The 16899-nt window shown below is 39.7% G+C and overlaps 1 protein-coding gene across 1 annotated transcript in view; it reads left to right on the top strand.

Moving 5' to 3' along the window:
• LOC131258337 (uncharacterized) overlaps positions 1-16899 on the top strand; it is a 97271-nt gene that overhangs the window by 62322 nt on the left and 18050 nt on the right. Inside the window, exon 5 of the mRNA XM_058259589.1 lies at positions 12883-12975. Within this exon, the coding sequence (XP_058115572.1) occupies positions 12883-12975 (93 nt within the window). The remainder of the gene's footprint in view (positions 1-12882; positions 12976-16899) is intronic.

The raw sequence follows: 16899 nt of genomic DNA on the forward strand, positions 1-16899 counted from the left end.
ATGTTCTAGTCTGCAATCTATTCCTATTCTTTGAATGAATGAGCGCAAAACAACTCCAATTCCTTTCGCAGCTAGAGGAAGATGTTGTCTGGCTCAAAACTTTTACTGCAATTTTTTGGAGAGCCTTCGTACTCTCTCCGAAATTAATCCACCATTCGGCCGGTTGCAATCTAGATACTGCATGCTATGCAAGAGCATCTCCAAAGGCGATTTCCAAATGTATCTAATTCATTTAATGCCTTTATTTGCAGATCTAAGTCAGGCTCTAATCTCTTTATCACATTTTTTAGCCCGACACGAACTTCATCATCCGCAACAAATGATTGGGCATATCTATACCTAGGATTTAGGTAGTAACCTGCTGCATGAAGATCGTGATGGAGTTGGTTTGTCCATCTCTTGTCGATCATCTTCCAATAAGTCTGCCAACTTCTACAATCACGTTGAATTGCAAGCTTTACCTTATCCATGACATCATATAGGAAGCCCATGGTAGGTACTTTATCGGATTCAACAAGACGGAGTACCCTCATTAGTGGCTCCATCACCTTTAGGATCGCCTTGACCTTCTTCCAATACTTGTTGTCCCGTATGGTGTTCACAACTTCGACCGGTATTCCTGATGTCTTCTTCCCATGTTTTGTGTTGAGCCATTCTCGGGAAGCGAACATCTCACTCAACTCTTCTCTATGCTGGAATAAACTCTCTAATGCTATAAAGTTTGTTGCGAATCTAGTCGCCGCAGGCCTCAACAACTCTCGTCCTTTCATGAACTTTCTCATTATTGCAACTACTTGATTATGGTTGTAAATAAACGTCGTCACTTCCCTTGCCCTTTCGACCATTTCCTTAACATTCTTCTTCTTCCCAATATCTTCCAATATAAGATCAATACAATGGGCAGCACATGGTGACCAAAAAAGATGTTTTCTCTTATCCATCAACATATGTCTTGCAAGCTTATATGTTGCTTCATTATCTATCACAATCTGCACTATATTCTCCTCTCCAATCTCGTCCACAACTTTATCCATTAGTCCATTAATATAAGTAGCATTTTTTGTTGCCTCTGAGGCATCAATTGACTTGTGGTATATAGTTCCTAAGTGGCAGTATACCATGAAGTTGATCATGCTGCGTCTGGTTGGGCCAGTCCAACCATCACACATGATTGTGCATCCTCTGGCTTGCCATACAGGTTTAAAGGTAGCCACGTATGCTTTCACATCCGCATACTCTGCATCTGTCCATTTCCCCCTAATCTCCTTAGCCGTAGGAGCTTTTATTCCTTCACCTGCTTCTGCTGTTGCATCAATTACCACCTGCCAATATGGAGAATTGGCTGCGTTAGGAGGTATGTTGGCATGCATAAATAACTTTGCTGCTGCTCTACCTAATTTCTCAACGGAAGTTCTACTCCACATTTGTTTTATCTTCTTTTGTTTAGTTGATTCTTTCCTAAATAGGATTGGATCAATAGAGGGTCTCCTAGGCTCATTTACTTCTTCATCCAAACGTATAGGGGCATCATGTGAAGATGTCTGTCGTCGGCTCCCAAACATACGTCGTAACCCACCAAACCTACCCCTCCACTCCCACCCCCACCCCCACCTGCAGAAGCAGTTGCACTCCCACTCCCCCCCTGTATCACGCACTGACCCATGCGTGCCAAACATGCGGCGACGTTCTTCCTCTTCACGAGCTAGACGCAAGCTCTCTCTCCTAGCTATAGTAAGTTCTCGATCTGAATCTTCGTCAGAATCAATAATATCTTCATTACGAATGCCCATATATTCAGGACCAAACACTTCCTGTCGAGCTGCATCCAAAATATTATCTTTCTTCTTTTGTACAGCAGCACGTTTACCCTTTGACTCATCCAGACTAGCTTGCATTAAAAGCATTATCTCTTTCGGTACTCTACTACATGGCGCAACTTGACCCTTTCGATGTGCCAAATGTTGTTTGAGACGGGTAATTCCACCAGTCACTAGTCTATCACAATACTTGCACTTCATTTGGTGCCTAGTACCACCAACCCTCTCACAATGTTGCCATCCAATATCATCACTTACTTGTTGTTGGCCAGATCCAGACATTTCTTTAGGCTTAGGTAGACACTAGATAATTAGATTTGAGTATGAGTGTATGACCTATGTTAATAAAGATGATTTTATATTCTAACTAAACCCTAAGAAGCTCCAAGCAAAACCTGTCCAATATAAGCAAATAAAAACATAAAGTCACTAATTCGAAAATAGAAAAAAATTATAAAATGACACCCCAAATCTGTAAAATACACATTAACATGTTCTACTATGATTAACACATCACATGGCATGATTAAAACAGTAAAACAATCATTAAAAAATTATTTTTTAAATTTAAAAAAGAAGGGCCATAATTAATGCGTAAATAGAAAAAAATATTAAAAAATTATAAAATGGCACCCCAAATCTGTAAAATGCACATTAACATATTCTACTATGATTAACACATCATATGACATGATTAAAACAGTAATACAACCATTAAAAATTGATATTTCGAATTTTAAAAAAAAGGGGCAAAATTCATGCGTAAATAGAAAAAAAATATTTAAAAAATATAAAATGGGACCCCAAATCTGTAAAATGCACATTAACATGTTCTACTATGATTAACACATCATATGGAGTGATTAAAACAGCAAAACAATCATTAAAAATTGATTTTTCGAATTTTAAAAAAAAGGGGCAAAATTCATGCGTAAATAGAAAAAAATATTAAAAAAATATAAAATGGGACCCCAAATCTGTAAAATGCACATTAACATGTTCTACTATGATTAACACATCATATGGAGTGATTAAAACAGCAAAACAATCATTAAAAATTGATTTTTTGAATTTTAAAAAAAAGGGGCAAAATTCATGCGTAAATAGAAAAAAATATTAAAAAAATATTAAATGGCACCCCAAATCTGTAAATTGCATATTAACATGTTCTACTATGATTAACACATCATATGAGATAATTAAAACAGCAAAACATATTAAAAAAAGTATAAATACCTATTTTTGACAAATTTATGAAAAATGGCCCACCAAGCTTTGATTCAACAAAATCCGCCAATATAATGTGTTTTTTCCACAAATATCCAGCCAAGGTTGGTCGAAATTAGTAGTAGAAGGAGTGAGAAGGAGTTTGGAAGCAAGAAATTTCGAAAAAACATCAAAAACGGAGCTCAAAATGCAAAAAAAAAAATGGCCGTTTTTCGACCGTTACGGGCGTATCGGCCCCGTATCGGCCGATACGGGTACAAAAATTGGAATCGGCCGTTTCGGCCCCGAATCGGGTAACGGTGCGTACCGTTACCGTTACGTATCGGCCGATACGGCCGATACGTAACCGATTTGGCATTCCCTGCATATAGCTGGTGGGCATGAAGGGTTTGCAACGTCATCTCCAAGTGACACTCATGATCTTCCCTTGTCTTCGAATATATTAAAATATCATCAATAAAAACAACAATAAACTGGTCCAAATAAGGACGGAATACCTCATTCATCAATTACATAAATACTGCAGGTGCATTAGTCAGACCAAATGACCTGACTTGACACAAAAGCTGTCTTCGGATATCTTCCTCCCAAACTCGAATCTGATGATACCCAGACCGTAAATCTATCTTCGAGAAATACTGCTCACCACTCCACTGATCAAATAAATCATCTATTCTTCGGAGCGGATACTTGTTTCTAATCGTCACCTTATTAAGTCCTCTATAGTCGACACACAACCGTAAAGAACCATCTTTCTTCTTTACAAAAAGCACAGGCGCTCCCCAAGGTGAAGTACTCGGGCAAATAAACTCCAAACGACGTAATTCATCTATCTGTCTTTGCAACTCATGCAACTCTAACGGTGCCATACGATAAGGGGCTTTGGATATAGGAGCAGTGCCAAGGATAATATCTATTCGAAATTCTGTACGTCTAACGGGTGTCAAACCTGGAATTTCCTGAAAAACATCTGGAAAATCACGTATTACCAGCAATTGTTCAATACATACACCTTTAGACTCTTTATGAATACAGGACATCAAAGTCTCTATAAACTTATCTTTAGGATTAGCCACAAACTGAAATCGAAGTTGGTCAGGTATAGAAAAGGTGACTGTCTTAGCTGTACAGTCCAACACGGCATGGTACTTGGATAACCAGTCCATTCTCAAAATCACATCATACTCTAACAACTCCAAAACATAATAATCGATTGGAAGGGCATACTCTACTATGTAAACAGGACAGTCCTGGCATATAGAACTCAACACCATTCTTTTCCCTAAAGGATTCAAGAGCTCTAATCCCTTGGTCATCGATGTTTTCGGCAATTCTAACGACTGACAAAAACTATCTGCTATAAATGAATGTGATGCGCCAGAATAAAAAAAGACACTTGCAAAAAGGGATGATACTACAAGTATATCTTCTATGATTCCCTTAGTCTGAGAATCTCTCTTCTGGATTGCATAAACACGAGGTTGCGTCTGAAGGGGTAAGGGTTGTCTACCTTACTGCCGCTGTGACTGCTGTTGAGACTGTTGTTGTTGGGGCCTATACTGTGTCCTATATGGTGGCCTTTGTTGCTGGGGCTGCTGATGTCTAGGTGGTTGATATGGCTATTGTTTCTGCGAATTGGGACAATCCTTTTTACGGTGCCTTACACCACCACAATTATAACAGGCTCCGAAAAACTGTCGCTGAGGAACAGACGGTGATACTGGGGATCTGATATCAGGTTTGGCTAAAAATTGTCATTGAGGAACAGATGGTGATACTGGGGGTCTTACATCAGGTCTGGCTGCATTATCATATATAACTGTAGGCCTCTTTGGGGATGAAAAGGGCTGAAAACTACTACCACTCTCTGAAATAAATCTCCTCTTCCTTTGCTGATTAGAAGTAGATGGATGCGTACTTTGTTGTTGGTTCCAATCAGACTAAAAAATCTGTGCCTTCGCTATTAATCCCTCAAGAGTCGACAACTCAAACCTTCTAACTCGAGATCGCAAACTAGGACACAAACCATCCTTAAATTTCCTTGCCTTTAAATCATTTGGCTACTAAATGTGGAGCAAAACTAGATAATTCTATAAAACGAGCCTCATAGTCAGCAACAGACATCTCACCCTAAACCAAAGAATCAAATTTATGTCCTTTCTGACGACGAACAGCTACGGGGAAAAACTTACGATCAAACTAGTCTTTAAATGCTTCCCATGTCTGCACAAATTTTGGATTTACTGAATGAACAACGGACTTCCACCATTGTTCTGCCTCTCCTTGCAATTGATAAGTCCCTAAGGTAGCACATTGCTTGGAAGTACAACCCATAACTTGAAAAAGTTTCTCTATTTCTGACTTCCATAACTCGGCTGCCATAGGATCTAGCTTACCAGAAAAACAAGGTGGATCTAGACGTCTAAACTCCATAAAAAGAGCACTGGCCCGCTCCTGCGCTGATGTCTCAGGAGTATAACTAGATCGCTTCTTTTGATTAGCCGTTATAGTTGACATAGTCTATAACAATTGTTGAAGTTGTGTTGTAGGAATAGGTATAACTGGATCTTGAACAGATTTTGACGTAGATTTTGACTTAGACTTGGGTTGCACTGGAGGAGTCTGAACAGATTTTGACGTAGATTTTGACTTAGACTTGGGTTGCACTGGAGGAGTCTGAACATGATTCTTTCTAGGCGGCATCCTATAGATAAAACACCGAATTAGCCTAAAAAGAACAAAGAACAAGGAAACCTATACAATAGACACAATAGTAAATAACCATACAACTCCTCTACTAGGCAAAACATGAACCTAACAACTCTAACACAACAACATATAGTAAATACATTATATGATTTATGCAGATATTTTCCAGATCATGCTCTGATACCATTTTCTGTCACGACCCTAAATCTAGTGTTGGTAAACCATGATTACTATACACCATATTTTGGTTGACAGCCTCCGTAGAACTCCGATTTTGGGACTTCCAACTATCACATACTAAGTCCCATAAGCGGGGCTCCACAAGGAGGATTTCTGAAAGTCAAAATGACAAACACGTAGCATTTCTCAAAACTTCATCATATATTACTGTGTACAACTAAGCACATCAAGGCAAAACCAAAACATAAACCATGTCATATTTACTATACCTGATATACATATTCAGGGTATTACAAAAAAATATATACACTGATATGTACAAAACAAAAAGGACAACTAGAGTCTGTAGCCTCTACTCCTGCAGCTCCCTACTCTCACCTATAAAAATGAAGAAAGGAAAGCTTGAGCTACTAAGCCCAGTGAGTGCGTGTGTGCAGTGAAAATGCATGTTTCATGTCATGCTCATATAATGCACAGGAATGCACAGGCTTTCTAGATCGATAACAATAAAATAAAGATACAGTGCGTTATGCCACTTTTTATGTTCCAAATCATTTTTATATACAGAGGTGGGACTTCTACCCACTTGTAATATACATACTCTTTCAACGTTTCCACAACTTTCCACATTTCCCAATTGGATCACCAAAGTCTGAAACAGAGGTGGGACTCGCATATGATTGCTACCCACTTGTATAGACTTTTCCACCGTGGTCAACTACAGAGGTGGTACTATATAGTTCATGGGCCAAACTAGTCTAACCCAGTTGTGTTGAACCTCACTATCTGCCTAACAGCAAGAAGTCATAAGTTGCCTGGTAAAACGATAACGGACAATTTACGAGCTTGTCACACACAACCCATCTTTGCTTGCCCATAAGCAGGTCAGGTCAAACCTCTCAACCGATCGACACCCGTCGGTGGGGGTCGCTGCCTACTTTGGTATTTCGGCATTTCAACGCTCTGTTCTTCCACTCAGTCTAGGCATTGGTTGCTCCCAATGGTACCAATCGGGGTTTAGGGACTTTCACCCACGGACCCTCTAATCATGTCCTGTTGAATTACACATTTTCGGTGTGGTGTCCAACTCGTGTCGTAACAAAGTATGTTTCATCGCATTTACAATCACCTTATGCATGTATGCATGAGTCCACACACAAGCACAATAGATCATGTTTTTCAAGACAAGCAAAGGATGACCTTCCTCATGTGGTCTCCTCATAAATTTTAAGTTTCTCATAGGGGTCTCGTGTAATACATCTTGTTTCTAGACGGTTCACATACTATTCATAGACACATCGTCTGTCGCAACACAACCCACTATGATCACCATACCATGATATGAATCATTCACTCTCAATCATACAATGATACATCAACTATGAACCATGCATATGATATGCACATGACTTAGCCAATCTAACTCCAATCCGGAATTCATTTCGCTATCAGACTTCATGCCACAAACATGCTTTTTCTCAAGAATTAACTACATCAAAAGGAGGAAGGAAAATTCTTTTAAACGTTTTATCAAACAGGTAGTGGGCAGACTTTGCAAGGGACAGCGAGAAACCGATGGCAATTCGTATAAATTTAAACAAAACTAACTCATCTCTATCATCCAACCTTCCATTAATAATCTCACTAACTAAATCAGAAAAATCCAGCAATAACCTTCAAAAAATCCGGCAATAACCTAACCCTAGATTAGTAAACTCAGCAATTACCTAACCTTAAATGAAAATCCAGCGAGAACCTAACCCAAACAGAAAATCTAGCAATATTCTAACCTTAAAACAGAAATTCCAGCAATAATCTAGCCCTAAATGAAAATTCAGCGATAACCTAACCCTAAAACAGCAAATCCAACAATAATCTAACCTCAAAACAGAAATTCCAGCACTCACCTAACCCTAAATGAAAATCCAGTATGAACCTAACCCTAAAATAGAAAATCCAGCAACAATCTAACCTTAAAACAGAAATTCCAGCAATAATCTAACCCTAAATGAAAATCCAGCGATAACCTAACCCTAAAACAGAAAATCCGGCAATAATCTAACCTTAAAACAGAAATTCCAGCAATCACCTAACCCTAAATGAAAATCCAGCGATAACCTAACCCTAAAACAGAAAATCCAGTAATAATCTAACCTTAAAACAGAAATTCTAGCAATCACCTAACCCTAAATGAAAATTCAGCGATAGGGTTTTCAAGGAAACCCTAACGTACACATATGTGTACTCCTAATCTATGCACTCACCTGTAACTAGCAGAGGATTGGTTCTCAACCTCAACTTCTATTTCCTTTTCTTCTTCTTCTTCTTCTTCTCAACTAGAGTGCTGGAAATGGAATGTTGAAAGAGGTTTTTCATATTTATGGACTTGAAAATGGTTTTAAATGGGCTTTTGTCTAAAAAGGAGGGTTACGGGATGTTTTGTGATGATTTTAAGAAGTTTAAACTTATGGTAGCAATAAACAAAATGTTATTTAAGTGATTTGAAAGAAAGCATTCCAAGGATTTTTAAAGAAATCGAGGTCATTTGAGTTATTGTAGTAAAATATACATGTACATATCTATGCATAACTTACAATTTGGGTGTCCTATTGACATGCCGTTTTTGCCAGTAACTTCGTAACTTGACTGCGGCCACAACGGTTAGGCTCTCGGACCTAACGGATTTTGAAAACTCGATGGTGGGGCTCCGCCAGAGAAAATAAGGACATAGTTGACATTTCTTAGATTGTTTCATTTTAAGTCCATATCTTTAAAATTCGTCCATCGGGTTGAAATACGGCTTGTGGCTTGATAACAGAACAACATTATGATCAAGTCAAAACATTCTCGAGGCCAATGGACCTACAGTCAACGGCTATCCAGTGTACAAACCAAATTTCGGGGCCTCGAGTCTTACAGTGGTTGTTGAGAGTCAGCGACGAGCGAGTGGGCCGGGTGGGTGTGAACGAGCTGCTCAATCGAGACGAGCGACCGAACTGGTGGCTATTGGGTTGGGACCGTCGGGTGCGGGAGATTAGGGGTGGGAGAGAGAGAGAGAGAGAGAGAGAGAGAGAGAGAGAGAGAGAGAAGAATAGATGAAAATCATGAAATAGAAGTCTTCCCAAACACAAAATTACCTTGATTAGTTGATTTGGAGAGCTGGGTGGTTGTTGAGAGTCAGCGATGAGCGAGTGGGCCGGGTGGGTGCGAACGAGCTGCTCAATCGAGACGAGTGACCGAACTGGTGGCTATTGGGTTGGGACTGTCGGGTGTGGGAGATGAGGGAGTGGAGGAGAGAGAGAGAGAGAGAGAGAGAGAGAGAGAGAGAGAGAGAGAGAGAGGAGGAGGAGGAGGAGGAGGAGGAGGGTGGCTTGGTGGTGGTGGGTGGCTATTGGGCTTGGGAGAGGAGGGAGGGATAGAGGTTGGGTCGGGTGTGGCATCTAGGTTAGACGCACGCGCACACACACACACCACCCGAACTCGAGTTGAGTCTGGTTTCGGATCGAGTCGAGTTAGTACCAAGTCGGATTTTGGGTCGAGTTGAGTTGAGTTACTCGGTGACCTGGACTTGACTCAATTTGAGTTCGGATTGGACGAAGTCTTCTAGGTTCAGATCGACTCTCCCACTCAGTTTGGGACGATTCGAGTCTGAACGAGTCGAGTTTGCAAGTCGACTCGTCGCGTGCTCAGCTCTAATTGGATTAGCTTGATTTTTGGGCATCCCATTTTGTGGCGGGGCTACCCTACTAGCTGCGGATTGGATGTTGTACACAACACATTGGCCCCCACACACTAGTTGGGCGGACTTCTTACCTATAGCTACTAGTATTGAGATGCTCTCTTACATATATTGGTCTTCTTAAGAATCTTTAACTGGTTATTGGGTACTTCTGTAAATAGATTATAATATAAAATGGATAGAGACTGTCCATGGATAATGGAGAGGGTTGGGCTAGAAAATGGGAAAATTGATCTAGTCTTCCAAAGACACTAGTGGTCAGGTTGCGAGACACCATTTGTGTCTAATCTCCTGTAGGACACTTTCAAAAGGAATTCAAAAGAATAAGAACAGTGGGGAGATTATCATACCTTGGGATATGAGCTCTAGGAGGTCGTGGTGTTTTGCTTTCTTTCAAGTTGAAGAAAGGAAGAAGTATGAAAGCCTTAGTGGAGGCTAATGGTCTAAATCAAGAAAAACATTCGTTCGAATATTGAGAAAAAGGTACAGCTCGGAGGTGCTCCCCAAAAAGGAGAGGGGGAGTGGGCTCACAAGTTATCCAGGTGCGAAGGAAACAGCTTCAGGATAACGAAATCGATGTCCTGTTTGACTATAATGCTATGACAATGATGGTGGCTGCATGGAGGGTCACCATATCCTTAAGGCATCAGTCAAATAGTAAATGACTCAATGGTGTGGATTCAACTAGGTAATGAAAAACACTTTGGGAATGGAGGTCTTTCTTTGAAGGCCCTCTTAGCAGCAAATGCATGTGGTGTGATTTATGAAATGATTGAATGAGGCAATGAAACTTCAACCTGTCGCCTATGGAACATTCCACTGGTGGCATGGTCCCCCAATACACTTTTGTTCTCTGAGAATCTGCATTCGGTAAGTGGAAGGAATTGATCCGAAAGCCGTCACATTGGAGCAGGTGTCGATCACTTGCATCAAGAGAAACAAATCTCAATCAAGGGAAGGAAAAAGGCTATTAAGTTGTGGGTAGAAGATTAATGTTTGCTATTGAGGCAAAAATTAAGGCAGAAGTTCACTCGTCAGTGGCTAATCTTTCTCCCAAGAGAAGCTAAGGGGAAAATCATCATTCACCATAAACTGGCTATATTTTCTCCTTGGCTGGTATCAGAGACAATGTTGATGGTGGGGATACAATGATTGGTAGGTAATGATGGGTCAACATGGGATGTCAAGCTCCGACTCCATTGGGTATCACCTTTCCCTTACCATATCCTATAGGAAGTTATGTTAGATTTACTCAAGCAATTTAGCAACTAAAGCCAGAATTTCGAAGAGAGATAACAGATTAGAAGGTTCACTAATGTTACTTTGATGAGAGTTATCTGCCCTCCCAAAGACAAATAAGACCTTTTTCATATTGGCAATCATTTTTTCAAACTGTTCAATATTGGGTCTGAAGTGGAGAACGGATGGGATTTTTGCCCCCAAGGCCCAACAGTAATATGAGGTCATTTGGATACAAGTATTCCAAGGGAAATTGAAAGAAAAGGTAATGATTAGGCAATGATTTTTTCCATGTGCACTATTGAAACATGGATTCCATTTTTAAGGGTATTGTTTAGATAGCAAGTGGAAATCTTACATTTGTGAGACAACGGTCATCTAGTTTTTTTTTTTGTGCCAGAGAATCATAATTAGGGAAAAGTGCAATGATTGCTTTGGAATCCTCCATTTTCTTTGCTATACATCTCAAATTGTCACATCAATGGAAAGCCTTTTCCATTTCCATTGATTTCCTTGGAATTGGTGATTATCCAAACATGCCCTGAGATATGGGTATTTGAAATTGGGTGGGAGACGGCATTACACCTCCACACTGATCTGAGGACAGATGTTTGTTGAGGTGATGGATGGATTTATACTCTTCCCGTTTGATGTGTCTCAGAAAGGAAGATGATGTGAGGAAGGCTCAGCCTCATTGATTGTCACATTGCAGGCCAAAATGCAAGTGGCCTTTAGAGAGACCTGTCACAATACCCAAAAAGATAAAACAGTTCACTTCCCAATCAACTGTCTGTCATCCAGCGGGAGAAGTACAGACAAAAGCACAGGCAACTAAATGTTCAGAGAATAGTGAAGTGTTAATTTGTAATCCTTCTGCTGAGGAGAAATTCCATCAGAACTGGTGTTGATGTTAATATTATGAACTGCCTTGTGAAATCAACACTTCACTATTCTCTGAACACAAGCGAGTGGCGAGAGCTGGATAAAGAAGTAGGGGGAGGATCCCAAAAGTTGGAATCATTTCGAGAAAGTAAAGTACTTTTAATTTCATGGGAGGTGAATAGTAAGGTATGATGCTTCCCTGACAGGCAATTATGATAAACAATACTAGAGGGAATTTTATCACATGAAAAATGCGTAACGCTGCAAGATCGTTGTGATTTGCGACAGAAGTGAAAATGAAAATATAAATTGCCAAATCGAACACCTTCAATGAACTTCCAACCCACACTGAGCTCCTTACAATAAAAAAATAAGGTGTAGATCTCTTGTATTTCTTTCCTTTTTTTTTTTCATCAGAACCACCCAGATATATGTTGAGATATCTTAACAACTGTTTAATGACTTTAATCCATGTGAATACTATTGCAGTTGTAGGATGCATGCAAAAGGGAATTTCCCCATTATCGTTGGCAAACAACTTCATCAACAATATTTATGGGGGACTATGGGAACGTTGATCATCACAGCCGAATACTGTTCTAAAGTTGTCATCCTCATGTCAGCATTGTTGTTGTCATCCTCATCCTCGTCATCGTCATGATTGAAATGAGTAAAAATGTTGGCATAACAAATAAATAACGCATCTACTAACAATAGGGGAAAGAAGATACATAAAATGTACAGCATCAATGGTGAGGATGTTATAAAGTATAAGATTAGCTCACAACGGACACCAAATGTACACTCATACACATTTTCTAACTTCTATTTGATACATTTTACATTGATATTTCAGCCCGAGGGCTAGGGCTAGGGCTTAGGGGACTAGGGCCGGCTAGGGCCAACTGTACCCTAATGCTGTCATTGCACTTAGTTTCTCAGAATGCATGAGGTGGCTATGCGCCATTGCACTCATGCATAATCATGTCTCAGTTTCTGCTGTTCCTTCAATATCCTTTTCTATTTGAATGCATTAAGGTGCTTGCTTATTTATGTTTAATCTATTTTTATTGTATTTTTGGGTTTCAGGTCATATCTTTCATGTCTATGTGGACCAGAATACAGCCATCCTACGCTGCTAACATGTGGAATGAAGCCCTAAACAAGCGGCTTGGGACTGAGGTATGTATATTACTATGAAGGTCAACTTTCTGAAAAAGATTGAGTTTCCTTGTGACAAATGTAAGAATTCTTGAATCTGGTGAAAGACATTCACTATCTTTGTCACTAGGAGGATTTCATTTTATAGTGGATTTATATAATGCCAAAATTCTAATGTGGAATTCTTCTTGTTTATTGCGAGGCATTACGTTGGTTTCGAAAATTATGCAGTAGCTGTATTTTAGGTCTTTTACTTGCATTGTATTGCATTTTTTTTTTTTTTTTAATAAGGTAAAACCCTTATTTGTAAGGGGATGAATTCAATGTTATTGGGCTTTTGGAAATTGTGTTAGTTTTGTGCTTGTGAGGATTTAAGATTTGTCACCCATTGTTGTAGAAACTGGTGTTCCAAGTCTCCTTCAGGTGAGTTTTTCTCCATCATTCACTTTGCTTGTTTGCTGGTTTTTGTTTCTGATTTTATTTCAATAAAGATTGAGGTAGTGAATCTTCGAGTAGGAAAAAAAGAAAAAGAAAAGAAAAAAAGAAAAAGAAAAGGAAAAAAGAAAGAAAAGATTTAGGCAGTGTAACTTTGTTTGGTAGCAAGTTCTAGCTGGTCCCTAGCCAATGTTTGCAGTATTGACATTATCAGCTGATAATATTGGTATTGCATCTGGCCTATATCTTATACAAAGGTACTATAAAAAAAAATCTTGTATCGTGGGAAGTACTACAAGATATCGATGACATCATGATATCGTGAGAAATATCACAACCGCTTTATATATTTTACAATGTATTGATGATAACAATTGATATCGTGCGATGCCGTGGGAAATGACCCAAAAAAATTGATTTTTAGAGAGGAGAATGAAGAAGAAAAAAAGCCGCATACTGTGTCATGATTCTTCCTCCTCTTTCCTCTGCCCTACTCTCTCTCTCTCTCTCTCTCTCTCTCTCTCTCTCTCTCTCTCTCTCTCTCTCTCTCTCGGACTATAGGAGTCTTTTCGAAATAAGGCAATGAAATAAAGGGTCGGTGTGTCACCCCATGTTAGGCGATGCATGGGGTTGGCTACTCATGTGGGCTCCACCGTGATTTTTATGTGAAATTCAACTCGTTCACCAGGTGCATCACAAAATCAGCCCCATCTATGCTTTAGGTGGACCACACGGTTGGAAATAGTGTACATGCAAAGCTCACCTTTCAAATTTGATCTAATCATCACAGTGGGCCCTATAAAAATCATGGGTGAACTTCTCTTTAAGAACTGTTTCCTTTGGAGTGGCCCACTTGACTTACAAGTCAACCTGATTTTGTCCTTGGACCTAAGGTGGGATTACACATAATGATCAGAGTGGATCTCACATACATATCAAGGTGGGGCCCACAAGAAATCAATGACTTGATAAGATTTTTTATTTTATTTTAATATATTAGCTCAAATTAAGGACACTCGCCCTTCTTCTTGTTTATAGCGAGGCATTACGTTAGTTTCGAAAATTATGCAGTAGCTGTATTTTAGGTCTTTTACTTGCATTGCATTTTAAAAAAAAAAAAGAAAAAAAGAAGGTAAACTCGTTATTTATAAGGGGATGAATTCAATTTTATTGGGCTTTCGGAAATTGTGTTAGTTTTGTGCTTGTGAGGATTCGAGATTTGTCACCCATTGTTGTAGAAACTGGTGTTCCAAGTCTCCTTCAGGTGAGTTTTTCTCCATCATTCACTTTGCTTGTTAGCTGGTTTTTGTTTCTGATTTTATTTCAATAAAGATTGAGGTAATGAATCTTCAAGAAGGAAAAAAGAAAAAAAAGAAAAGAAAAGATTGAGGCAGTGTAACTTTGTTTGGTACAAAGTTCTAGCTGGTCCCTAGTCAATGTTTGCAGTATTGACATTATCGGCTGATAATATTGGTATTGCATCTGGCCTATACCTTATACAAAGGTATTATAAAAAAAGTCTCGTATCGTGGGAAATATCTCAAGATATCGATGACATCACAATATCATGCGAAATATCACAACTGCTTTATATATTTTACAATGTATTGATGATATCGATTGATATTGTGTGATGCTGTGGGAAATAACCCAAAAAAAACGACTTTTAGAGACGAGAATGAAGAGGAAAAAAAGCCGCATAATGTGTCACGATTCTTTCCCCTCTTCTCCTCTTTCCTCTGCCTTACTCTCTCTCTCTCTCTCTCTCTCTCTCTCTCTCTCTCTCTCTCGGACTATAGGAGTCTTTTCGAAATAAGGCAATGAAATAAAGGGTCGGCGCGTCACCCCATGTTAGGGGATGCATGGGGTTGGCTACTCATGTGGGCTCCACCGTGATTTTTATGTGAAATCCAACTCGTTCACCAGGTGCATCATGCCATGTTAGGTCTTGGGCCCAAAAATCAGCCCCATCTGTGCTTTAGGTGGTCCACACAATTGGAAATAGTGTACATGCAAAGCTCACCTTTCAAATTTTATCTAATCATCACAGTGGGCCCTATAAAAATCACGGGCGAACTTCTCTTTAACAACCGTTTCCTTTGGAGTGGCTCACCTGACTTACAAATCAACCTGATTTTGTCCCTGGACCTAAGGTGGGATTACACATAATGATCGGAGTGGATCTCACATACATATCAAGGTGGGACGCATAAGAAATCAGCGACTTTATAAGAATTCTTTATTTTTTAATATATTAGCTCAAATTAAGGACACTCACCCTTCATTCTTTGCGGCCCACCATGATGCAATATGTGAGATCCACTCCGACCACTGTGCAATCCAACGTAAAGTCTAGGGACAAAAAATCAAGTTGACTTGTATGTTAGGTGGGCCACACCAAAGGAAACAGTTGGTAAAGAGACGTTCACCCTTGACTTTTACAGGGCCCGCTGTGATGATTATATAAAATCTATAACCAGTAGATGCCATGATGAAATTTAGAAATGGGGCCCAAAAATTAGGCTTCATCCATGATTCACATGGGCCACAACAAGGAAAATAGTTTGAACGGGGAGCATTGCCTATACATTGTTTCCAATCGTATGGTCCACCTAAATCACAGTTGGGGCTGATTTTTTAGCCCTAGGCCTAACATGGGATGACACATCTATTGTTTGGGGCGGATCTCACATAAACATCAAGGTGGGGCCCACCTGAGCCACTGGGATCCCTATTCTCTATTTAAAGGCGTGCACAAATTGGACATGCATACAATGCACATGATGCACTTACAAGTTACAACACTTTTCACGGCCCGAACTCGGGAACTAGTCTCACTAAATTCCCGGCCGCCGAATTCGGTCTTGACAGCCTCTGTAGTACCCCATTCTCGGCTCCTAGCTCCCATAACGTTAGGTTCCGGTCCTGGGATCCCACAAGGAGGATTTTTAGGGTGATTTTTTTTTGCTTTGTTTTTTTTTTTTTTTTTTTAAATTTTTTTTAATAAAGGTGCATACTCATAAGTGTACCAAAGTCACAAAACATTATCACATATCTACTATATATAGTCTTTCAGTATAGAGGCGGAAAGGAAAATACAAAATGTAACCAAAATCTGAAAGATCCGGCTCGTGCTCTAGGCTTAATGCTGCTGAGATGCCCTAACATCACTTGCAGCGTAAACAAACACACATAAGCTTCATACGAAGCTTAGTAGAGTGCGTGTGTGCGTGTGCAATACATATGACAAGAATACAGATATCAGAGTCAGCGGGAAATGATGAAGGGCTAAGCTGCCAAGTCAATGAATGTTGTTAATCATACCAAGGCTATGCAATGCAAGGCCTACGTGGCCGAGTGTCATGTGTTAAAGATGCAATGCAATCATGCCAATCCTCAACCTATGCAATGTAAGGCCTACGTGGCTGAGTGTCATGTGTTAAAGATGCAATGCAATCATGCCAATCCTCAACCAGTTCACATATCAGAACAGTTCATAACTGGAAATGT

The sequence above is a fragment of the Magnolia sinica genome, chromosome 10 (genome assembly GCF_029962835.1).
Source record: "Magnolia sinica isolate HGM2019 chromosome 10, MsV1, whole genome shotgun sequence".
Lineage (NCBI taxonomy): Eukaryota > Viridiplantae > Streptophyta > Magnoliopsida > Magnoliales > Magnoliaceae > Magnolia > Magnolia sinica.